This window comes from Chlorocebus sabaeus, chromosome 4, assembly GCF_047675955.1.
Source record: "Chlorocebus sabaeus isolate Y175 chromosome 4, mChlSab1.0.hap1, whole genome shotgun sequence".
Classification (NCBI taxonomy): Eukaryota; Metazoa; Chordata; class Mammalia; order Primates; family Cercopithecidae; genus Chlorocebus; species Chlorocebus sabaeus.
Window position 1 is genome coordinate 93,329,484 of NC_132907.1, and position 18,173 is coordinate 93,347,656.

General features: G+C 50.2%; 1 protein-coding gene across 1 annotated transcript in view; it reads right to left on the reverse strand.

The window, feature by feature from the left end:
• Positions 1-18,173, reverse strand: part of TRIP13 (thyroid hormone receptor interactor 13) — a 22,707-nt gene continuing 4,534 nt past the window's right edge. Inside the window, exons 4-13 of the mRNA XM_007961092.3 lie at positions 17,720-17,775; positions 16,874-16,964; positions 14,449-14,521; positions 11,419-11,482; positions 10,044-10,130; positions 9,660-9,766; positions 6,950-7,103; positions 3,785-3,897; positions 2,056-2,125; positions 1-1,022 (exon numbers count right to left, since the gene is read on the reverse strand). Of these exons, the coding sequence (XP_007959283.1) occupies positions 927-1,022; positions 2,056-2,125; positions 3,785-3,897; positions 6,950-7,103; positions 9,660-9,766; positions 10,044-10,130; positions 11,419-11,482; positions 14,449-14,521; positions 16,874-16,964; positions 17,720-17,775 (911 nt within the window). The 3' untranslated portion in view covers positions 1-926. The remainder of the gene's footprint in view (positions 1,023-2,055; positions 2,126-3,784; positions 3,898-6,949; positions 7,104-9,659; positions 9,767-10,043; positions 10,131-11,418; positions 11,483-14,448; positions 14,522-16,873; positions 16,965-17,719; positions 17,776-18,173) is intronic.

The following is an 18,173-nucleotide window of genomic DNA, read 5'->3' on the forward strand; positions in this document are numbered from 1 at the left end:
TTCTAAAAAATATTTTAATACTTAAAAAGTTCTAAAACAAAATGTAACATGTTCTTTCGAAAGTGAATTTCACATGCAAAGCATTAATGATATTTATTTTAGTGTGAGATAAAAGCAAAACATAATATTCTGAGAGACCAGTAACTGACCCATTTATTTTATATTCTATTAATGTGAATCCTCGTTAGAGATGTGATAACGTTATTGCACAAACAAAACCAGGGGCGGAAACATCCCAGCAATGCAGGGGTGCCCACACTGGGTGACAAGGGACATTCGGCATGCGTTTGCCTGGAACACTCAGAGTCTGCACTTTTCCTGCAAATGGGACCATGTCTGATTATTTATTATGAAAGAATACTTTACCGACCATTTTTTTCTCAGTTGGTATAATATAGAAATAGACTTTTCTTATCCATTAAATAGTCTTGAAAACATTTTTGCATTAAATCAAACGAGCTGATATCAGAAAGCAACTGCCACCTTCCACATGGAGTAACGTGTGCATTTTTAATGTTATGATTATATGCTTCTTTAGGATGACAACATTTCTCTTCTGGCTTCTATAACACCTGCATTAATCTTCCTTTTTTGCTGTTAAACAAAACTTGTTGGCATTACGCATCCCATCCACTGCAGGGAGGCTGGGAACAAACACGTTTCAATGGTTCTTCACAAGGAGACAAACCATCTGAAGTATCTTTTACAAACAGTGAAAATGACAAGATGTTTGTCTCCCAGTATGCATTTTAAAACAACATAAATAAAACATACTTCTTTTAACAAAGCCTGGCCTTGGTGGCTTTCTAGCTTGCAGTCTAAGCAATGTTTGCAGAAGGGATTCCCTGGGAGACGGCCGTGTGGGGCCACCTGACTTACTGGCTCTGTGTTCTCCATGGGAAAAGCACAGATGGGGAAGCCCAGGATCAGATGTAAGCCGCAAGCTTCTTTCGTTCTTCAAACTGCTTGTCCACTGCCAGAGACAGGGCCTGGAGGAACCCCTCTATGGTGACGGTGGGGGCCTGGAAGGTACACGGTCATCGCTGGAAGGGCTCAACTCACCGTTAGTGGGGCCACCTGGCATCCAGAGCCCCTGCCGCCACCCACAGTGCAGACAGCACAGAAGGGGGTTGCAGCTGACGGGCTGAGCAGTGAGTGCGCACCACACACATCCAGGGCGCAGATGAGCCATGCTCTTTACTTCAGAAAAGACGAACAAGGTGGCTATGTGACCCTCCCCCCCGTCCTACAGGTCAGAAACAGCCGCGGGGGTGGGCAGGGGGGCACCAAGGCAGCCACCCACACACTGAGAAGGATAAGAAGCTGTTGGGAGCAGACCCTGGAGTCCTTTCCAAAGGACCCACCCTATGTCCCGGGCTTATAACCAGAGAATTCCCATGGTCCCAGTGCCCAGAGCTGTCACCTCCCTGCCTCAAAAGGCTCCCACTCATGGTCCGTGGCCACTGTCACCTCTGTGCTGAGCACCGTGTCCAGCACAGAGGCTGCTATTGACCAGAGCCTGGGTCACTTCTGATTTGAAAGGAACCATTCCAAGATGGGGGTTTTCTCTTCTCAGATGTAAGTGTATCTGCTCTGCCAGACACTGAGTCCTGACCCCAACCAGCTGCTGGGGACAGTGCAGGAGAGGGGTGAGTGCCCCGGGCCTAAGCATCTGCAACGGGCCCAGCACCCAGTGGGTGAAGCTGTGGCTCCAGGTCCTGCTCTGTGTGGGCTGAGCCCAGACTGCAAGAGCACAAACCTCTGGCGAGGCCAGCGAGGACCCTGGTCACGAGCTCAGCACACCACAGAGGCAGACGTGCACGTGTGTACATGCATGCGTGTGAGCAGAGGCACGGGCATAGCTGCCTCCTCCCAAAGGACTCGACAGCCCCAGTGTTTCGGTGCCAAGGTCAGCTCCTCCTCCTGCCCCAGGACCCTGTGGTTTGGAAACTGAGATAAAATAAGGCTGATACCCCAGGGCTACTAAGTGGAATTTCCAGCAAGGCTGAGACTTGTAGACAGGGTGGGTGCTAAAGGACAGCAGTGGAGACTCACCTGGACATACAGCGCGTGAGCCAGAAAGGGGAGTTTTCTCAGGACCCGGCCGCTGAGGCCTTGGCTCTTCCTGTGTAAAGAAAACCCAGTTCAGAGACAGCAATTTACACAATCACGTTTCAGCACTAATTTTCCTCATTGACTAAGGCATCCCTGGGAACACAAGCCAAAGCGCCCCAGGCACACCCTGGGGCTCACAGGGCACTTCCTGCCCCTCACTGGTCTCCTCAGCCTTGTCCTGTGAACATCCCTTTGCTGGTCTCTCCCCGTCCTCCGCTCCTGCTCGGGAGGCAGTGTCCTCGCTGCTCTGAAGCACATTCAAGGCACACCTCTGTGCCCTGGCCCAGGGCCAGCATCCTCGCACTCAGGGAATGCATCACCTGCCCGGGAGCACCAGGCGGCACCAGGCGTGGGGAACGCGTCACCTGCCCGGGAGCACCAGGCGTGGGGAACGCGTCACCTGCCCGGGAGCACCAGGCGTGGGGAACGCGTCACCTGCCCGGGAGCACCAGGCGTAGGGCATGCGTCACCTGCCCGGGAGCACCAGGCGTGGGGAACGCGTCACCTGCCCGGGGGCACCAGGCGTGGGGAACGCATCACCTGCCCGGGGGCACCAGGCGGCACCAGGCGTAGGGAATGCATCACCTGCCCGGGGGCACCAGGCGGCACCAGGCGTGGGGAACGCATCACCTGCCCGGGGGCACCAGGCGGCACCAGGCGTGGGGAACGCATCACCTGCCCGGGGGCACCAGGCGGCACCAGGCGTAGGGAACGCATCACCTGCCCGGGGGCACCAGGCGGCACCAGGCGTGGGGAACGCGTCACCTGCCCGGGGGCACCAGGCGTAGGGCATGCATCACCTGCCCGGGGGCACCAGGTGTGGGGAACGCGTCACCTGCCCGGGGGCACCAGGCGTGGGGAACGTGTCACCTGCCCGGGGGCACCAGGCGTAGGGAACGCGTCACCTGCCCGGGGGCACCAGGCGTGGGCACGACGCAGCGGGCACATGGTCAGGAGGCACAGATTCCCCACATAACGGTGGGTTCACATCTTCAATTTTTGTAGAAGTCTCTGAACTGTTCTTCGTTCCCATCTTAACTGATTTAAATCTCTTCAACGGATAATCCAAATCCTTAAAAAATACTGCATTCTTCATGTTATCCCTTATTTAAAGCCTTCCACACTCTTGCCAACTTCAAAATAAAATTTAAACTCTGGCCAGAAACCCAAGGCTCTGTCTACTCCACCCCCCACCTCTCCGGCACCTCCCTAGCCTTTGCACTGCAACCCACTAGGAGGTTACCTGAACACGCTGCTCCAGCAGCCTTCCTGATTTCTCTCCTGTTGGAACCAAACTCTATCCTTCAAGGCACCATATCATTTTCCCCATCTTCCCTTCCACCCTCTCCGGACCCCCAAAGCCATTGCCTTTCTGTGGACTCTGCAAATACTTGGAAGTGCCGTCAGCCGTAGGGTCGCAGGCTTCCAGCGCATAAGCCAGCGCCCTCGGGCTCACGGGTTACACGTTTGGAAGGAGGTGGCTGTGCTGAGTGTTTCTACTCACATGCGTGCACACACGCACACACACGTACATGCACGTTCACACCTGTACTGGGTGTTGAGAGTTCACACCCAGAGCCCTCCCTGGTCTCCTCAAAGGAAACAATGACTCCCTAGTTAATATCACAAATGGATTCGTCCTGATTACAAAAATGAGGTCAATTTGCACCTTGAAATTTCATTCAAAAGAAGGCTCAGTTTTGACACGTTGTTTTCAATGAAGCCGATCATCTCCAGTTCTCGGAGGGTCAGTAGCTGCTGGCGAGGGTATATGATCTGACACTGGGGAGACAGAGGCACAGGCGGTTAGCAGAGTCCACAGAGGCCTGAGCGTAGGCACCGTCGGCAAGAGGGACAGCACCTGCAGGTAAAGTGTCAACCATGTCACGTCTCACAGAAATCCAGACAGTGATGACTCAAGATGCACAGCTGCACTAGTGAACAAGCTTGCTCTCTCATGCCCCTCAGCGTACACATTCTGCTTTTTCAAACAAATACAAAGAACGGAACATGCCTCAGAAACCAGGAGCAACATGGCCTCCTCTGTGTTTCGGGCCAAGCGTTTCCTCCCTGTGTGTCAGGAAGGGAAGGGACCTGGAGGCACTCAGTCCACTCTGTCACCTTCGGAGACATCAGAGCCCACAGTGGGCAGAGCTGGGATTCAGAGCCAGCACTTCCACTGACTTCCAAAGCAGGGTCCCAGTTTGTCTGTTTTAAGGGTGAGGCTTGTTTGGCGGCACGATACAGTGTCTGACTGACCGAGGAGCTGGGCACTGACCGAGGAGCTGTTCACCTCAGAGATCAGTTGTCTGGAAGTCATGCTTTTCCAAGTAGCCTTGCCAACAGTCAGGTGGGCACACTGACTTACTATGACTGAATTCCAATATGAACCGTTCTGACTCAGGAACCAGGAGAAGGAAGAAAATAGCATTGTCTGAACATTTTGGAGGTTTGTTGAGGGGTGTGAGCAAAATGAAGACACACTGTCTGTGCTTGGAGTGCTTGGGCCTCCCCTCGACACCCCTCCAGGCCCTGCAGGCCTCAACAGTGCAGGGTCCCCACTTCCATGCCCACAGCTTTCGAGACCAGATCAATATCCACCGTGACATCTGCATGTCTGAATTTCGTATAAACTGCCTAAAATAAGAAACTCCCCATCACTGGCCACGGCGGCTCCCACCTGTAACCCCAGCACTGTGGGAGGCTGAGGCGGGTGAATCACTTGAGGTCAGGAGTTTGAGACCGGCCAGGCCAACATGGTGAAACTCTGTCTCTACTAAAAATACAAAAATTAGCCAGGTGTGGTGGCTTGCGCCTGTAATCCCAGGTACTCAGGAAGCTGAGGCAGAAGAATTGCTTGAACTCAGGAGGGGGAGGTTGCAGTGAGCCGAGATCGCACCACTGCACTCCAGCTCTAGGCAAGAGTGAGACTCTGTCTCAAAACAAACAAACAAAAAAACCAACAGAAAAACCCTACCCCTGTCCTACACTGTCCCAGAAAAAGTCCATCCCTCTTAGCTAAAACTTTAAACATTCCCTAGATTCACAACACAAGTGTACAAGTGTATGAATGTCACATTGTGAGGCTGGAACCCACACTGAAGGTGTGTGAGGACCTCCAACACACACGACTTCCTCACAGGATCTGCTATCACGTGGGCTCCTTGGCAGCAAAACTGCTGTAAAATCAGTCTTCAGATCACTGGCGTTCTCCAGCCAAAGCTCCACAGAGCTCCGTCTCCTTTCCCCAACCCCCGAGAAAACCATGCCCGGACAGTGCTGACCCGGGCAGGCCCCGTGGGTCCCTGGCTGAGACCAGTTCCCAGTCCAAGCAGGCAGTGCCGTCCTTGTTAAGGACCCTGCTCTGTGGTACCCGCAGGTGGAAACAAGGGCATTAAACTCATCACTGTTTAAATCCCCATTCACTGGTTTGCTTGGTTACTGTCCAACTCCCCTAAACGAAGGGTCCAGGTACGCTCCCGCAGGATGATTTGTCTGGGACAGGCCTGTTCCCACAGGGGCTAGAGCAGCAGAAACACAAGCATGGGGCAGTTCTCTGCTAGCCTGACTCATACACACCACACGCGTCACTGTGCCCATGGCAAAAGTGTTTCAGACTCACACTCACCACACGCACCACGGTGCCCATGGTGACAGCAACCCTGACTGACATACACTCCCCGCACACGTCGCTGTGCCCAGGGCGACGGCGTTCCTGACTCACACACACCACACGCGCCACTGTGCCCAGGGCGACGGCGTTCCTGACTCACACACACTCCTGCACACGTCGCTGTGCCCAGGGCGACGGCGTTCCTGACTCACACACACTCCCCGCACACGTCACTGTGCCCAGGGCGACGGTGCCCGACACACACACACTGCATGTGCCACCGTGCCCATGGCAATGGCTTCCCTGACTCACACACACTCCCTGCACGTGTCACTGTGCCCATGGCAATGGCTTCCCTGTGCCCATGGTGACGGCGTCCCTGACACACACACACTCCCCGCACGCATCGCTGTGCCCAGGGCGACGGCGTTCCTGACTCACACACACTCCCGCACACGTCGCTGTGCCCAGGGCAACGGCGTCCCTGACTCACACACACTCCCCGCACGCGTCACTGTGCCCAGGGCGACGGCGTCCCTGACTCACACACACTCCCCGCACGCATTGCTGTGCCCAGGGCGACGGTGCCCGACACACACACACTGCATGTGCCACCGTGCCCATGGCGATGGCTTCCCTGACTCACACACACTCCCTGCACGTGTCACTGTGCCCATGGCAATGGCTTCCCTGTGCCCATGGTGATGATGTCCCTGACTCACACACATTCACCGCACGCATCACTGTGCCCAGGGTGATGGCGTTCCTGCCTATCATTACAACAGGCGACTCAAGAACATGACATCACATGGACCCCGTGACCACAACTGCCAGTTCGTACTATGCCCTTACTTGCTCTTTCAGGTGAGGATCCAGGCCCGCAAGAGGCAGGGCACTGGAAAAGCCCAGAGTAAGCTGAGAACAAGGATTTGTGCAGCCAGCCGGGTGAGCACAGCCGGTCACTGATGTGCCCTACATTGACTGATACCTCAAATAATGAACGATGACTGTATTGTGCCAAAAGAACAAAAATATTGAGTCGGTGGCCCCAGTTTCAACTATCAGCTCAACCTGTCACATACAAAACTAGTTTTCAATTTAAGAAGGAAGTTAACACGTATGTTGAAATCCTCCATACTGGAACAAGCTTATTTTAAGCTATCTTAATTAAGAACACATAAGAAATCCATTTGTATCAACAGAAAAAAAAGATAAACGTACCTTCATCAGCTCTTCTAAACAAGAGAGGTAGATTTTGAAGATGGCTGCCACAGAGGGCGGCCCAATGTACTGCTTAATGTCAGCCCTGTCCACGAAGGCCACGTCGATCTTCTCGGTGATGTTGGAAGTGGTCAGAATCACGACATTGGAATGCCTGTTGTGGCCGAGAAGCAAGCACCACAGTCATCATGGCTGTCAGTGACCCAATTCTATCCTGCCCTGTCTGGCAAGGGGGTTGGCAGGACGATGACCAGCAGGTTGTCAACAGGAAGGAAAGGGGCCTTGTGCCAACATAGGTCACACAGACACCCCCAGCCTTTACTCTTGCTGCCACTTGGCCTTCCGGGAATTCTCCTACAGCCCCACTTGGCTCATTCCCTCACTGCCTTCAACCTTGGCAAAGATCTCACTTTCGCACAGCGTTCCTATGCCACCTACTGTAGGCTCTGGTGCCCACCATCCACCCGGGCATGGCCATCCATCATCCCTGGACACACCGTAGAGCTGGGTTACTTCCCGTGTTCATGATCTGCTTTCCCTCTAGTGTCTAAACTCCACAGAAACAGCCCGTTGTCTGGTCTGTTGACCGATGTCCCCCAAGGGCCCAGCATGAGCCAGCACAGAGCAGGCACAAGGTGTCCCCAGGGAGCATGCTGTGCAGGCCTGGTGGGGCTTGGCTGCATGTGTGGCAGTGCTGCCCTTGCTGCCTGGGGAAGGTTAGCTTTACCTAGACCCTGGACGAGGGAGGGCAGGCCCTGTGCCTGTGAGCCAGGGTGAGTTAAAGAGAGGCAGGGCAGGGAGCATATGGATCCCCGGTAGAGAGAACAAGGTACAGAGGCCAGGTGAGCTCACAGCTGCTCCGTCCAGCACCAGGAGGGTGCGGCTGCAGGAAGCGCCAGAGGGAGGCCTAGGCCTGGTGATCACGACCCAGGGGCTGACAATCCAGAGACGCAGGAGTAGACAGGACTGGCGGGGGAAAGGAAGAGTCCTCTAGAGAGGGGCTGGAACCAGGAGCACGAGGGAGTGAAGGCAAGAGAGGCAAGGGTGTCCCCTTGTTTCCTCCTGAGCCACACGTCCTTGTGACTGACAGGGAAGTCACGGTGACCTCCATCCTCTGGCTGGAGTGGTAGGTGCACAGTGAGGCTGTCAGTGTCATGCAGGATCCCAGGAAGTGAGGGATGGGGCCAATGAGCAGTGCGGGACTGTGCCTGACATCCTGGGCATCTAAGCCGTGATGTCTGGTTACAGGTGGATGTGCAGGTCTGGGATTCCCCCCACAGAACCCTGAGCTACGCTGAAGGGGCACACACCAGGAACACACACACGCCAGGAGAGAAGGCCTCAGCCAGGCTGTGTAGACTCCTCCCTGCGGACAGATACTAGCAGCATAAACCAGGGAGACAGGAGAATGGAGGCCAGGGAGGGAGGCACAAAGAGACTCAGGGAAGGGGCCATCAGGGTATCAGCGCTGTGCAAAGGTCCAGAAAGAGAAAAGTGAGCACTCGAGTGAATGCGGGGCTGTGGGGCTGTGGTGGGGGTAGGAGCCAGACTGCAGCAGACTGAGGGACATGCCAGGTAGGGAAGGAAGTGGACACAAGGAGAAGGAAGTCAGAGGCAGGGGAGGCCCCCCTCCAGGACCTGCACACTCCTGCAGCTGACCCCAAGACGAGCGCTTCTCAGGAAGCCAGACACGTTCTCTGTGGTGAGACAGTGGTCATTGCCTGGACAAAATGTTCCTCTGCACAGTTCAGTTTGCTGTCACCCCACACTCAACAATCCAGCTTCTGAGAATGCCCGGGACTCCCCAGGCACCCTGAGGGCAGAAAGAGCGTTTCGGAGAAGGAACCCGAGTCCTGGCTGAGCACCACACGGGGACAGACAGTTCTGGCTTGCCCACCACTTCCTTGGGCATTTGGCCGGCAGCCGTCCCTCCTTAAGCTTGATCAACTTGGGCTACACTGACAACAGGCCCTGGTCCTGTGAGGCTGGACTGTGGAGATGTGGACCATCCGCCCATGAAGCTTTCTGTCCTGGGCCAGCAGGGCGAGCAGGGGACAGCCATTCATCTACGAGCAGCACTGGTTGGTGCTGACACTGGGTGGGATAGGAGAGAAGAGGGCGGTATAAGGCCTGAATGTAGCAGTTCTTCATTTCATGCTTTTCTGTGCTACATAAAATTCTTAGCATGCCTGAGTTTTCCTTTACATTTTTTTTTTGAGATGGAGTCTTGCTCTGTCGCCCAGGCTGGAGTGCAGCGGTGCCATCTCAGCTCCCTGCAAGTTCTGCCTCCTGGGTTCACGCCATTCTCCTGCCTCAGCCTCCCAAGTAGCTGGGACTACAGGCGCCCGCCACCATGCCCGGCTGATTTTTTGTGTTTTTACTAGAGATGGGTTTCACCGTGTTAGCCAGGATGGTCTCGATCTCCTGACCTCGTGATCTGCCCGCCTGGGCCTCCCAAAGTGCTGGGATTACAGGGTGAGCCACCATGCCCAGCCTTCTTTTACATTTTTAATAAACTAAAAACAATTTATTTAAAAAGCATTTACGATATGCTGCCTCCAATGTGGAAAAGGAGTCAATACTCAATGCTAAATGCACTTTTAGGTAAAAGAACTGGGCACTAAGATCTAGAGTTGTACAAGTATCACGCATTTCTTTGCAACAAACTTCTCATCACTTCTCAGAGAAAATCGCTGCATGTCCTGGTTACCTTTTAATCTGATCAATTTGGGTCAAGACGGCATTGACCACGCGGATGGCATCTGATGGCTCAGTGCCCGCCCTGCAGGCATTTCGGGCGGCTGTGAGACTCTCCACCTGTTGGGAGGGAGCAATGGGGTCAAAAAGGACGGGCCTGGCACCTCACAGGCAGCTATGGGGAGACATCCCCCTGAGCACATGAAAAAGTTGAATGAACGGGTGTTCCCATACCTGGCCTGCAGATGCTGCGGGAAGGCGGAAAGGCGCACAGTGCAGGGAGGGCTAGGGGGCGGACCGGCCGTAGGAGGGGAAAGCCAGGAGCATCAGCAACAGGCTGTGTCCCCACAACAGCAAAAGGCGATTGTCATGAATGTCCTTATCTGGAAATGCCTACCTCATCAATCAGCACAAACACCAGAGCGTCTTTATCATCAATCAAATCCTGAATCTTCTGAAACATCTTGGTTACCAGCTTGCCACTCTGGAACCCAAACACCCTTTTAGTGTCAACGTGCAGGGACCACACCGCCAGGTGCACAGGGGATCCTGACGTGGCCTGCTGCCCCGGTTGTCCCCACAAGCCCACTGTCTCCTGACGGCCCCTCAGAAAGCTCCCTAAATCAGAGAAGCCAGGGCAGCATGCGAGGAGGCCAGCCTAATCCTCTTGCCCTCTGCTTTGAATGCCAGGGTGCTGAGACCCGAGACCATACCTGCCCTGCCCGGGGCGGCACAGTGAGGGTGACCTGTACCTCTGCTTTACCTGTGTGTCCTCTCTGATGAGGAAAAGAGACAGACCACAGATGCAAACGGGCTGGGACGCATTCCTCACAGGCTCTCCTGTGCCCAGTGTGCCTGGTCCCACCTCACAGGCTCTCCTGTGCCCGGTGTGCCTGGTCCCACCTCACAGGCTCTCCTGTGCCCGGTGTGCCTGGTCCCACCTCACAGGCTCTCCTGTGCCCGGTGTGCCTGGTCCCACCTCACAGGCTCTCCTGTGCCCGGTGTGCCTGGTCCCACCTCACAGGCTCTCCTGTGCCCGGTGTGCCTGGTCCAACCTCACCTCACCAGAGGGATGTACGGATGCCAGGTCACTTGGGCACAGCTCCTCAGACGTTAAGAATCACCTGTGACATCACCTTGTCTGACCCCTCAGCTCACAGCGCTAGGGTGCATGAGCACCGAGGACATGTGTGGCAGGGCTGCAGTCCCCTGAGTGCCAGTCCTGCCCTCCTGAGAGTCCATCAAATGCCCTATCCCACCCAGTCAGAGGTCTGGGGAGAACCAAGAGAGGGTCCCCGCGGGGCCCAGCTCTGGAACCTTCTCTGATCACAGTCAGCCCTGATCCTCACACACCTTTCCCACCCAGTTCTCTCCTGAAGCTTCTGGAGGAGGATTTGCCTAATATACAAGACATTTTTTCAGGCCGGGCGCGGTGGCTCAAGCCTGTAATCCCAGCACTTTGGGAGGCCGAGACGGGCGGATCACGAGGTCAGGAGATCGAGACCATCCTGGCTAACACGGTGAAACCCCGTCTCTACTAAAAAATACAAAAAACTAGCTGGGCAAGGTGGCGGGCGCCTGTAGTCCCAGCTACTCGGGAGGCTGAGGCAGGAGAATGGCGTAAACCCGGGAGGCGGAGCTTGCAGTGAGCTGAGATCCGGCCACTGTACTCCAGCCTGGGCGACAGGGCGAGACTCCGTCTCAAAAAAAAAAAAAAAAAAAAAGACATTTTTTCAGCTACACAATCCAGATAATTAGAATATTTAACTTACTTCCGAAAACCACTTAGAAAAGAGGCTGTGGCTGTTTATTTCAATTAATTGGCCATACCGGTACCTGAGATAGAAAAAAGGAGTTGAGAGAATTACTAATCGGTCCTGCGGATCCTCCGTGACAGCCATTCATGCATCTTGAATGCAACATCTCGAGTGTCCAGCATCGGGGGAACTACAGCTACTGACAAAGAAATGAGGAATCCAGCCCTCCGTGTACTAAATAATTATGAAAAAGTCTAACAAGATTCAATCAGTAGTTCTAGACTGTACCAACTGAGTTAAAGAGTAAAAATTCCTATTTTAAATCTATTTACAAATTATATTTCTATGTTTAAAATTATTAGCAGTACTAATATAATATAGAAAACAAAACAGAAGCATCAAAAGCTTTTGGCAGAAGCTGAGCATTTTCCCCTCCTTCCACAGAACCCTAAAGAGCACGATAATCTGCCTTCCAGCACAGACCCCAGAGCCCAGGAATGCTCAGGTGGCCCACAGTTAACCTTAACACACACAGACGGATTGGAACCCAGAACACTCCCCTGTCCATTCAGAAGCCTGCAGACAGATCTGGGCGTGCTTAGCTGCTGACTAAATCACCAGAGAACAAGACTGAGGCCAGAGAAAAGCTGACTTCCAAGTCCTCTTTTCAGTTTCCCTCACATCAAAAGTCCACAAAAGAAAAAGAATTACGTTCAAAAAGCATCACTGGCATTCCACGTAAAAAAGAGAGAGACCATTTACTGATACTGTTTATAAAACAGTGGAGGGATACAGACAATCTAACAAAATACAAACTAGGTTGAATATTAAACAGAATTAATTATAAAACATTTTGGTTCTTTAATAGAGTGAGGAACAAAGGCTTGCCAAGACTTCTTTTTGCCACTTCTAAGTCATAAAACCAAAGCATATTTCCAGATCTTTGTACTGGAAAAAGTTATATTCCTAATAATAACATTTTCCTTCTCTTGTGTTTCCCTCTCTGCCCCTAGAGATATTTTTTGGTTATTCTTTGGAGGCAGGGTCTCACTCTCATCACCCAGGCTCACCACAGCCTGGACCTACTGGGCTAAGGTGATCCTCCCGCCTCAGCCTCACGAGCAGCTGGGACCACAGGCATGTGCTACCATGCCCAGCTAATTTTTTGTACTTTTTTGTAGGGATAGGGTTTCTCCATGTTGTCCAGGCTTGTCTCAAACTCCTGGTTTCAAGCAATTCACCTGCTTCTGCCTCCCAACGTGCTGGGATTACACGCATGAGCCGCCATGCCGGCATGCCCCTAGAGATCTTGAAAACACACATGTATTTCAATATCTCAAAGCAAAGGGCAAGTTGCTAAACATAACCTAAGGGGTCAAAATAAAGCAATTTCCCTATGTAAAAACATTTACAAGACATTTTTGAAGAACTAAAATTATGTATATGAAATTAAACCTCACAGGATTTCCTTTAGTCATACTGGAGTAACAGGAAGCAGATTTACCATCTAATCTTAATGAGAAAATCTCATTTAAGGCAAAATGGATGAAACACCATCTGGTAAGGTTGCTGGACACAGGGAGTGAGGGCTGGGACTCCTGAGTCGGAAGACCAGGGACCCACTACAAATGCGCTGTCTGCCGGCAGGTGTCTTCCAACGACAGGCACAAGAGGGAACCCAAGTGGAGTATGGCCACTCGCTGAGTCAAGGAGACAGAGAATGGAGTTCAGGGAGTCTGAGGTGACTGAAGGCTGCAGAACAGAATTCCAGAGGGGAAGGAAATATGAAGAAATAGGAGTGCCCAGGAATCCTCATGGCACCCCCGGTGTCCTGGATGAATACTCAGGTGTGTATAAGCCGGGGACATTCCATGCAGCTACGTAAAGGGTGCCTGTGATCTGTGAGCTGAAGGGCTCCTGGACCTCACACAGGCTGGGAGGAGTGCATACTCCAACCGTTGGGGTGGAGAGTGCTCACCGATCCTTCAGAACACTCAGTGTAGACCCCAGAGGACCACAATTTAGTGTTAACACTAAACCTAAACTCCTCCCAATCAAAACTTAAAAAAAACCAAACCTCAAAGGATCACACCAAATCACAAGTAATGGAAAGGCCTAACAGAACAAAAGCCAACACTCACTAAAGAAGACACAATCCACACACTTCAAACTACAACGTTCAGCATCTAATCCAACACTACCTAACATGCCAACAAAGCAAAACCATGTGACCCATAACGAGAAGAAAAACCAGTCAATACAAACAGAATCAGAAATGACAATCATGATGGAATTAGCAGACAGAACATTAAAACGGCTATTATAAAGTTGTTCAAGATGTGAACAAGAACATAATGAAAGAAAAGTATAAAAAGAATCAGAACATTCAGAGCAGAAAAATACACTATCAGACATAAAAACTTCACTGAATGGAATTAAAAGCAGATTAGACGATGTAGAAAATCAGTCAACCTGAAAATTCAGCAACAAACTTTAGAATAAAACAGATATTTCTAAAGAACTGAAAAAAACAAAAAAGCACATGAGTGGCCTGTGGAACAACATCAGTCTAACATGAAAATAGAGTCCCAGATAAAGGGGAGGGTCAAGGAAATTCGGTGAGGAAACAGTGACCAGATATTTTCCAAGTGTGACGAAAACCGTAAGCCCCAAACAGAACTCGAGGAACAGACAAATCCATAATTAGAGACTTAACATTCTTCTCTCAGTAATGGATAAAATGAGAGAACAGATAATCAGCAAAGCTACCGAGTATCCTGACCTGAAATCTGCAGAACACTCCGTCCAGCAAGGGGAGAAAGTATAGTCTTCTGAAATGCAATTCACCAGCAATATTTTATGCTGGCAATAAAATAAGTCTCAAATCTTAAAAGACTGAAATCATAACTCAAAACTATGCTGAATACAGAGGAATCAAGTGACTTACAGTGAAGGAAAGAAGGAATCTATTACTTGTGTAAAATGATTTAGGAAAAAAACAATAAATCCCATTCGGCTCTCCTCTCACAAATTACCAAAAGTTACCTGCTTGAAAGTCTAATCGTCAATTTCTGGGCTAACGCTTTACACAGGGATGTCTTTCCAGTGCCAGGAGGACCTGTGACAAAGATCAGCGCAAATATACTTTTTAGTCAGTGCTGCAACAAATTTCTTAAAACCACAGTAACTTCCATTTTCCATAAAATATAAGGAAAAGTTAAAAGCTATCGATGTTATTACTACAATGAAGTCTGCTTAGAAGCTTAAATGCTGTGAAATATTACCAACACACTTACGTCTCCCCCTTTCTTACTAATTTGTACTAAATTAGTCTCAGCCTCCATCGCCTCCCCCCCCAGCACTCGCCTGCAGTCCCGCTTAGCACTGGGAGTGAGCATTGCATTTTCTAGCCTACATCTTTGCTGACACCTGTCCTTGTCCCCACACTTCCTCTATGAAAGCCACTCATCAGGGCACCTTTCAGAGGCCAAACACACCTTTCTTGATAAATGGAGGTAGAGGGTCCTACCCTCCTCAGGCACTGACATGTGTTGTTCCTGCTGCCCCCAGAACCACCCTCTTTCCTAAGACGATTCTCAGTGGGCTAGTACCCCACACTAAATTCGAAGAGTGGCAGAGGCCAGTGCTCTTCTTGCACGCCTGCCTGCCAAGCGTCCCCTAGCACGATGCCTCCCAGAAGCTGTGAGGTGACCAATATGAAAAAAGGAAAGCATCTAACAGAAAATGGAGACATGCAACTCTCATTTTCTGCAAGCATTTTCAAGAATTAAAAAGGAAATATGTAACTGGTTCCAAACAGAAACAACTTATTCACTAATTAAAACACCTGCTGCTTACTCTGATCGTGCTGTGAGGACAGTATGTGGGGCATATCTGCTATTTAAAAGAACATTGTGTTTTAAGGGCACGTCGTCACGCAATCTTAACTGACGCAAAGAAGTTAAGTACTCTTCAAGTTTCTATTTAACACTTTGCTACAGTTTCATACTCTTGAGTCTACTCAATTCCCGTGTCCCCATTCTACCCGGTGATATTGAAAACAAAACAAAACAAAACAACAAATCATCAATATTTTCTCCTAAGAACCAGACAGAATTTCTTTAAAATATGGCTTTTTCAGTTTACTCCTCACAAAGTAAAGCTGAGTACTACAAAGAAATATGAGGAAGTTTCCATCCTAAAGAAGAGTTACAATCAGCTGGGAAACAAGGCAGAATTCTATCTATTTATTTATTTATTTTTTGAGACAGAGTCTTGCTCTGTCTTGCACTGGAGTGCAGTGGTGTGATCTTCACTCACTGCAAGCTCCGCCTCCTGGGTTCATGCTATTCTCCTGCCTCAGCCTCCCAAGTAGCTGGGACTACAGGCGCCCGCCACCACGCCCGGCTAATTTTTTTTTGTATTTTTAGTAGAGATGGGATTTCACCATGTTAGCCAGGATGGTCTCCATCTCCTGACCTTGTGATCCGCCTGCCTCAGCATCCCGAAGTGCTAGGATTAAAGGTGCGAGCCACTGTGCCTGGCCTACAATGGAGAATTCTAAAGAGTTACAATCAGCCGGGAAACAGGCAGAATTCTAAAGAATTACAATCAGCTGGGGAAACAAGGCAGAATTTTTGGAAAAGTTTAATAACACAATAGTCCCCCCTTATCCAAGATTTTACTTTCCAAGGTTTCAGTTACCTGCAGTCACCCACAGTCCAAAAATATTATATGGAACACTCTAAAAATAAACAATTCACAAGTTTAAAATAACTTTTGTAAGTTATTATAACTGTTCCCTTTTCCTATTGGTTATTATTGTTAATCTCTTATTGTGCCTAATTTATAAGTTAAGGTTTATCATAGGAAAGTCTGTATAGGAAAAAACAGTCTACACAGAGTTCAGTACTACCCACATTTGGGGCATCTGAGGATATCTTGGAATGCGGCACCCCACAGGAAGACTTGATGAAGTACCAAGTAATAAATACCCCAAGGGCCGGGAGCAGTGGCTCACGCCTATAATCCCAGCACTTTGGGAGGCTGAGGCGGGTGGATCACCTGAGGTCAGGAGTTTGAGACAAGCCTGGTCAACATGGCGAAACCCCATCTCTACTAAAAATACAAAACTTAGCCGGGTGTGGTGGCGCATGCCTGTAATCCTAGCTACTCAGGAGGCTGAGGCAGGAGAGTCGCTGGAACCTTGGAGGAACCCGGGAAGTGGAGGTTGCAGTGAGCTGAGATCGCCACTGCACTCCAGCCTAGATGACAGCGAGACTCTGTCTCAAAAAAAATAAATGTCCCAAGTGTCATGAGCTGGATCTGCTTCACAGAGAGGGGACATTCTAGGACAGCTGTGGCTCCTTCAGAAAACAAAAAGCTGGAACTCCTTGCAGAAGAACAAAGGTAAAAGTAAAGGCTGAATTTCATGCCACTCATCTGGTCAAACAAAAGCCTGATGCTTTACCGTGGAGCAGCACCACCCGGTTCCAGGCGATGAGGTTGCTGTTGACGTTCTTGTCTGAAAACAGTAGAGTTGTCATCACGTAATCAAGAAGCTGATAGAAGAAAAAGAGCTAGATAAAGGTACCAACAAGGCAAAGGTCCCCAAGAAATATGACCCCCCAGGGCTTGATCCTACATGAGAAGAGGGAGCAAAGGAAGCAAGGCCACCTCCTAAGAGATCATCACCTCCAAACGCTTTCATTTCAGAAGAGAAGGTGCTTCAGAAAGGGAAAAGGAAAAACACTGGCTATTACTTTTATAAGAAGAGAAACAAAATGATCACTTTTATTTAAAGTGCCAACATTAAACAAAACCACTAAGGGGTTTGTTTATCAAGTAATGAGTAAGCTCCTTCCTCTAGAATGATACAGCAGTTATTATTCGCAAAATATCAACAGCCACAATGTGGAGAAGCAGCCTGGGGCAGCTGCTCAGTGATGGTATTCTATCAAGCTGCCTGTGTGGGAAGGACCCTTCCCATTGCAGAGGGTGCAGGGGTTAAGACACACTAGCCTTTCCTTTGTGCGGACCAGGTCTGCTCACGTTCCCTCCTCCCATCTCCAGAGGGTTCAATTCTCTAAGTTGCCTTCACATTCTCCCTTTCCCTCTTCTCCCTCAGGGAGCTCCCCAGAGACCAGCTCTACTCTGGAGCAATCCTAGAGGACAGATGTCCAGGACAAGGGCTGCCAGCAGACAGGGGCTCCCAAAAATCCATCTGCATCAAGTTGCTTGGGGGTGCTGGAGAGCAAAACAGTAACGGTTCCTCTTCAAATAACAGGGCATTCTGGGAGAAGGCACAGCAACTTACGTGGGATTTGACTTCCACATCATACACCAAGCTGTCCCAAAGCCCATGGAATTCAGCTGTGACAGAATTAAACAAAGACCTGATTTCAGGAATGCAATTGCAGCCACCCCAGTCTCCCCCGAGCCTAAGCCTGAGCTTCCCACTGTGCTGCACAGCGTAAGACTACGATTCTGATTACAGGAAAGTACAAATTCTGCAAAGTTTTCTTCAAATTTTAGTTTTTATTAAAATCAAAGATGTAAAATAAATGTCAGTCACATATAACTTTTGGCAGATAATTGGAGTCAAAGAATTACACTTTATGTCTCGTTACCATGTGCAATGGTCTTTTTAAAAAACTTTAAACTTCCCACCCATCTTTATAATATTGTTGTCATTTATTTTACATTTATGTATATCATAATCCCCACAATATGTTTTCATTAAACTATCATTTTTTTGGTGGTAAACACAT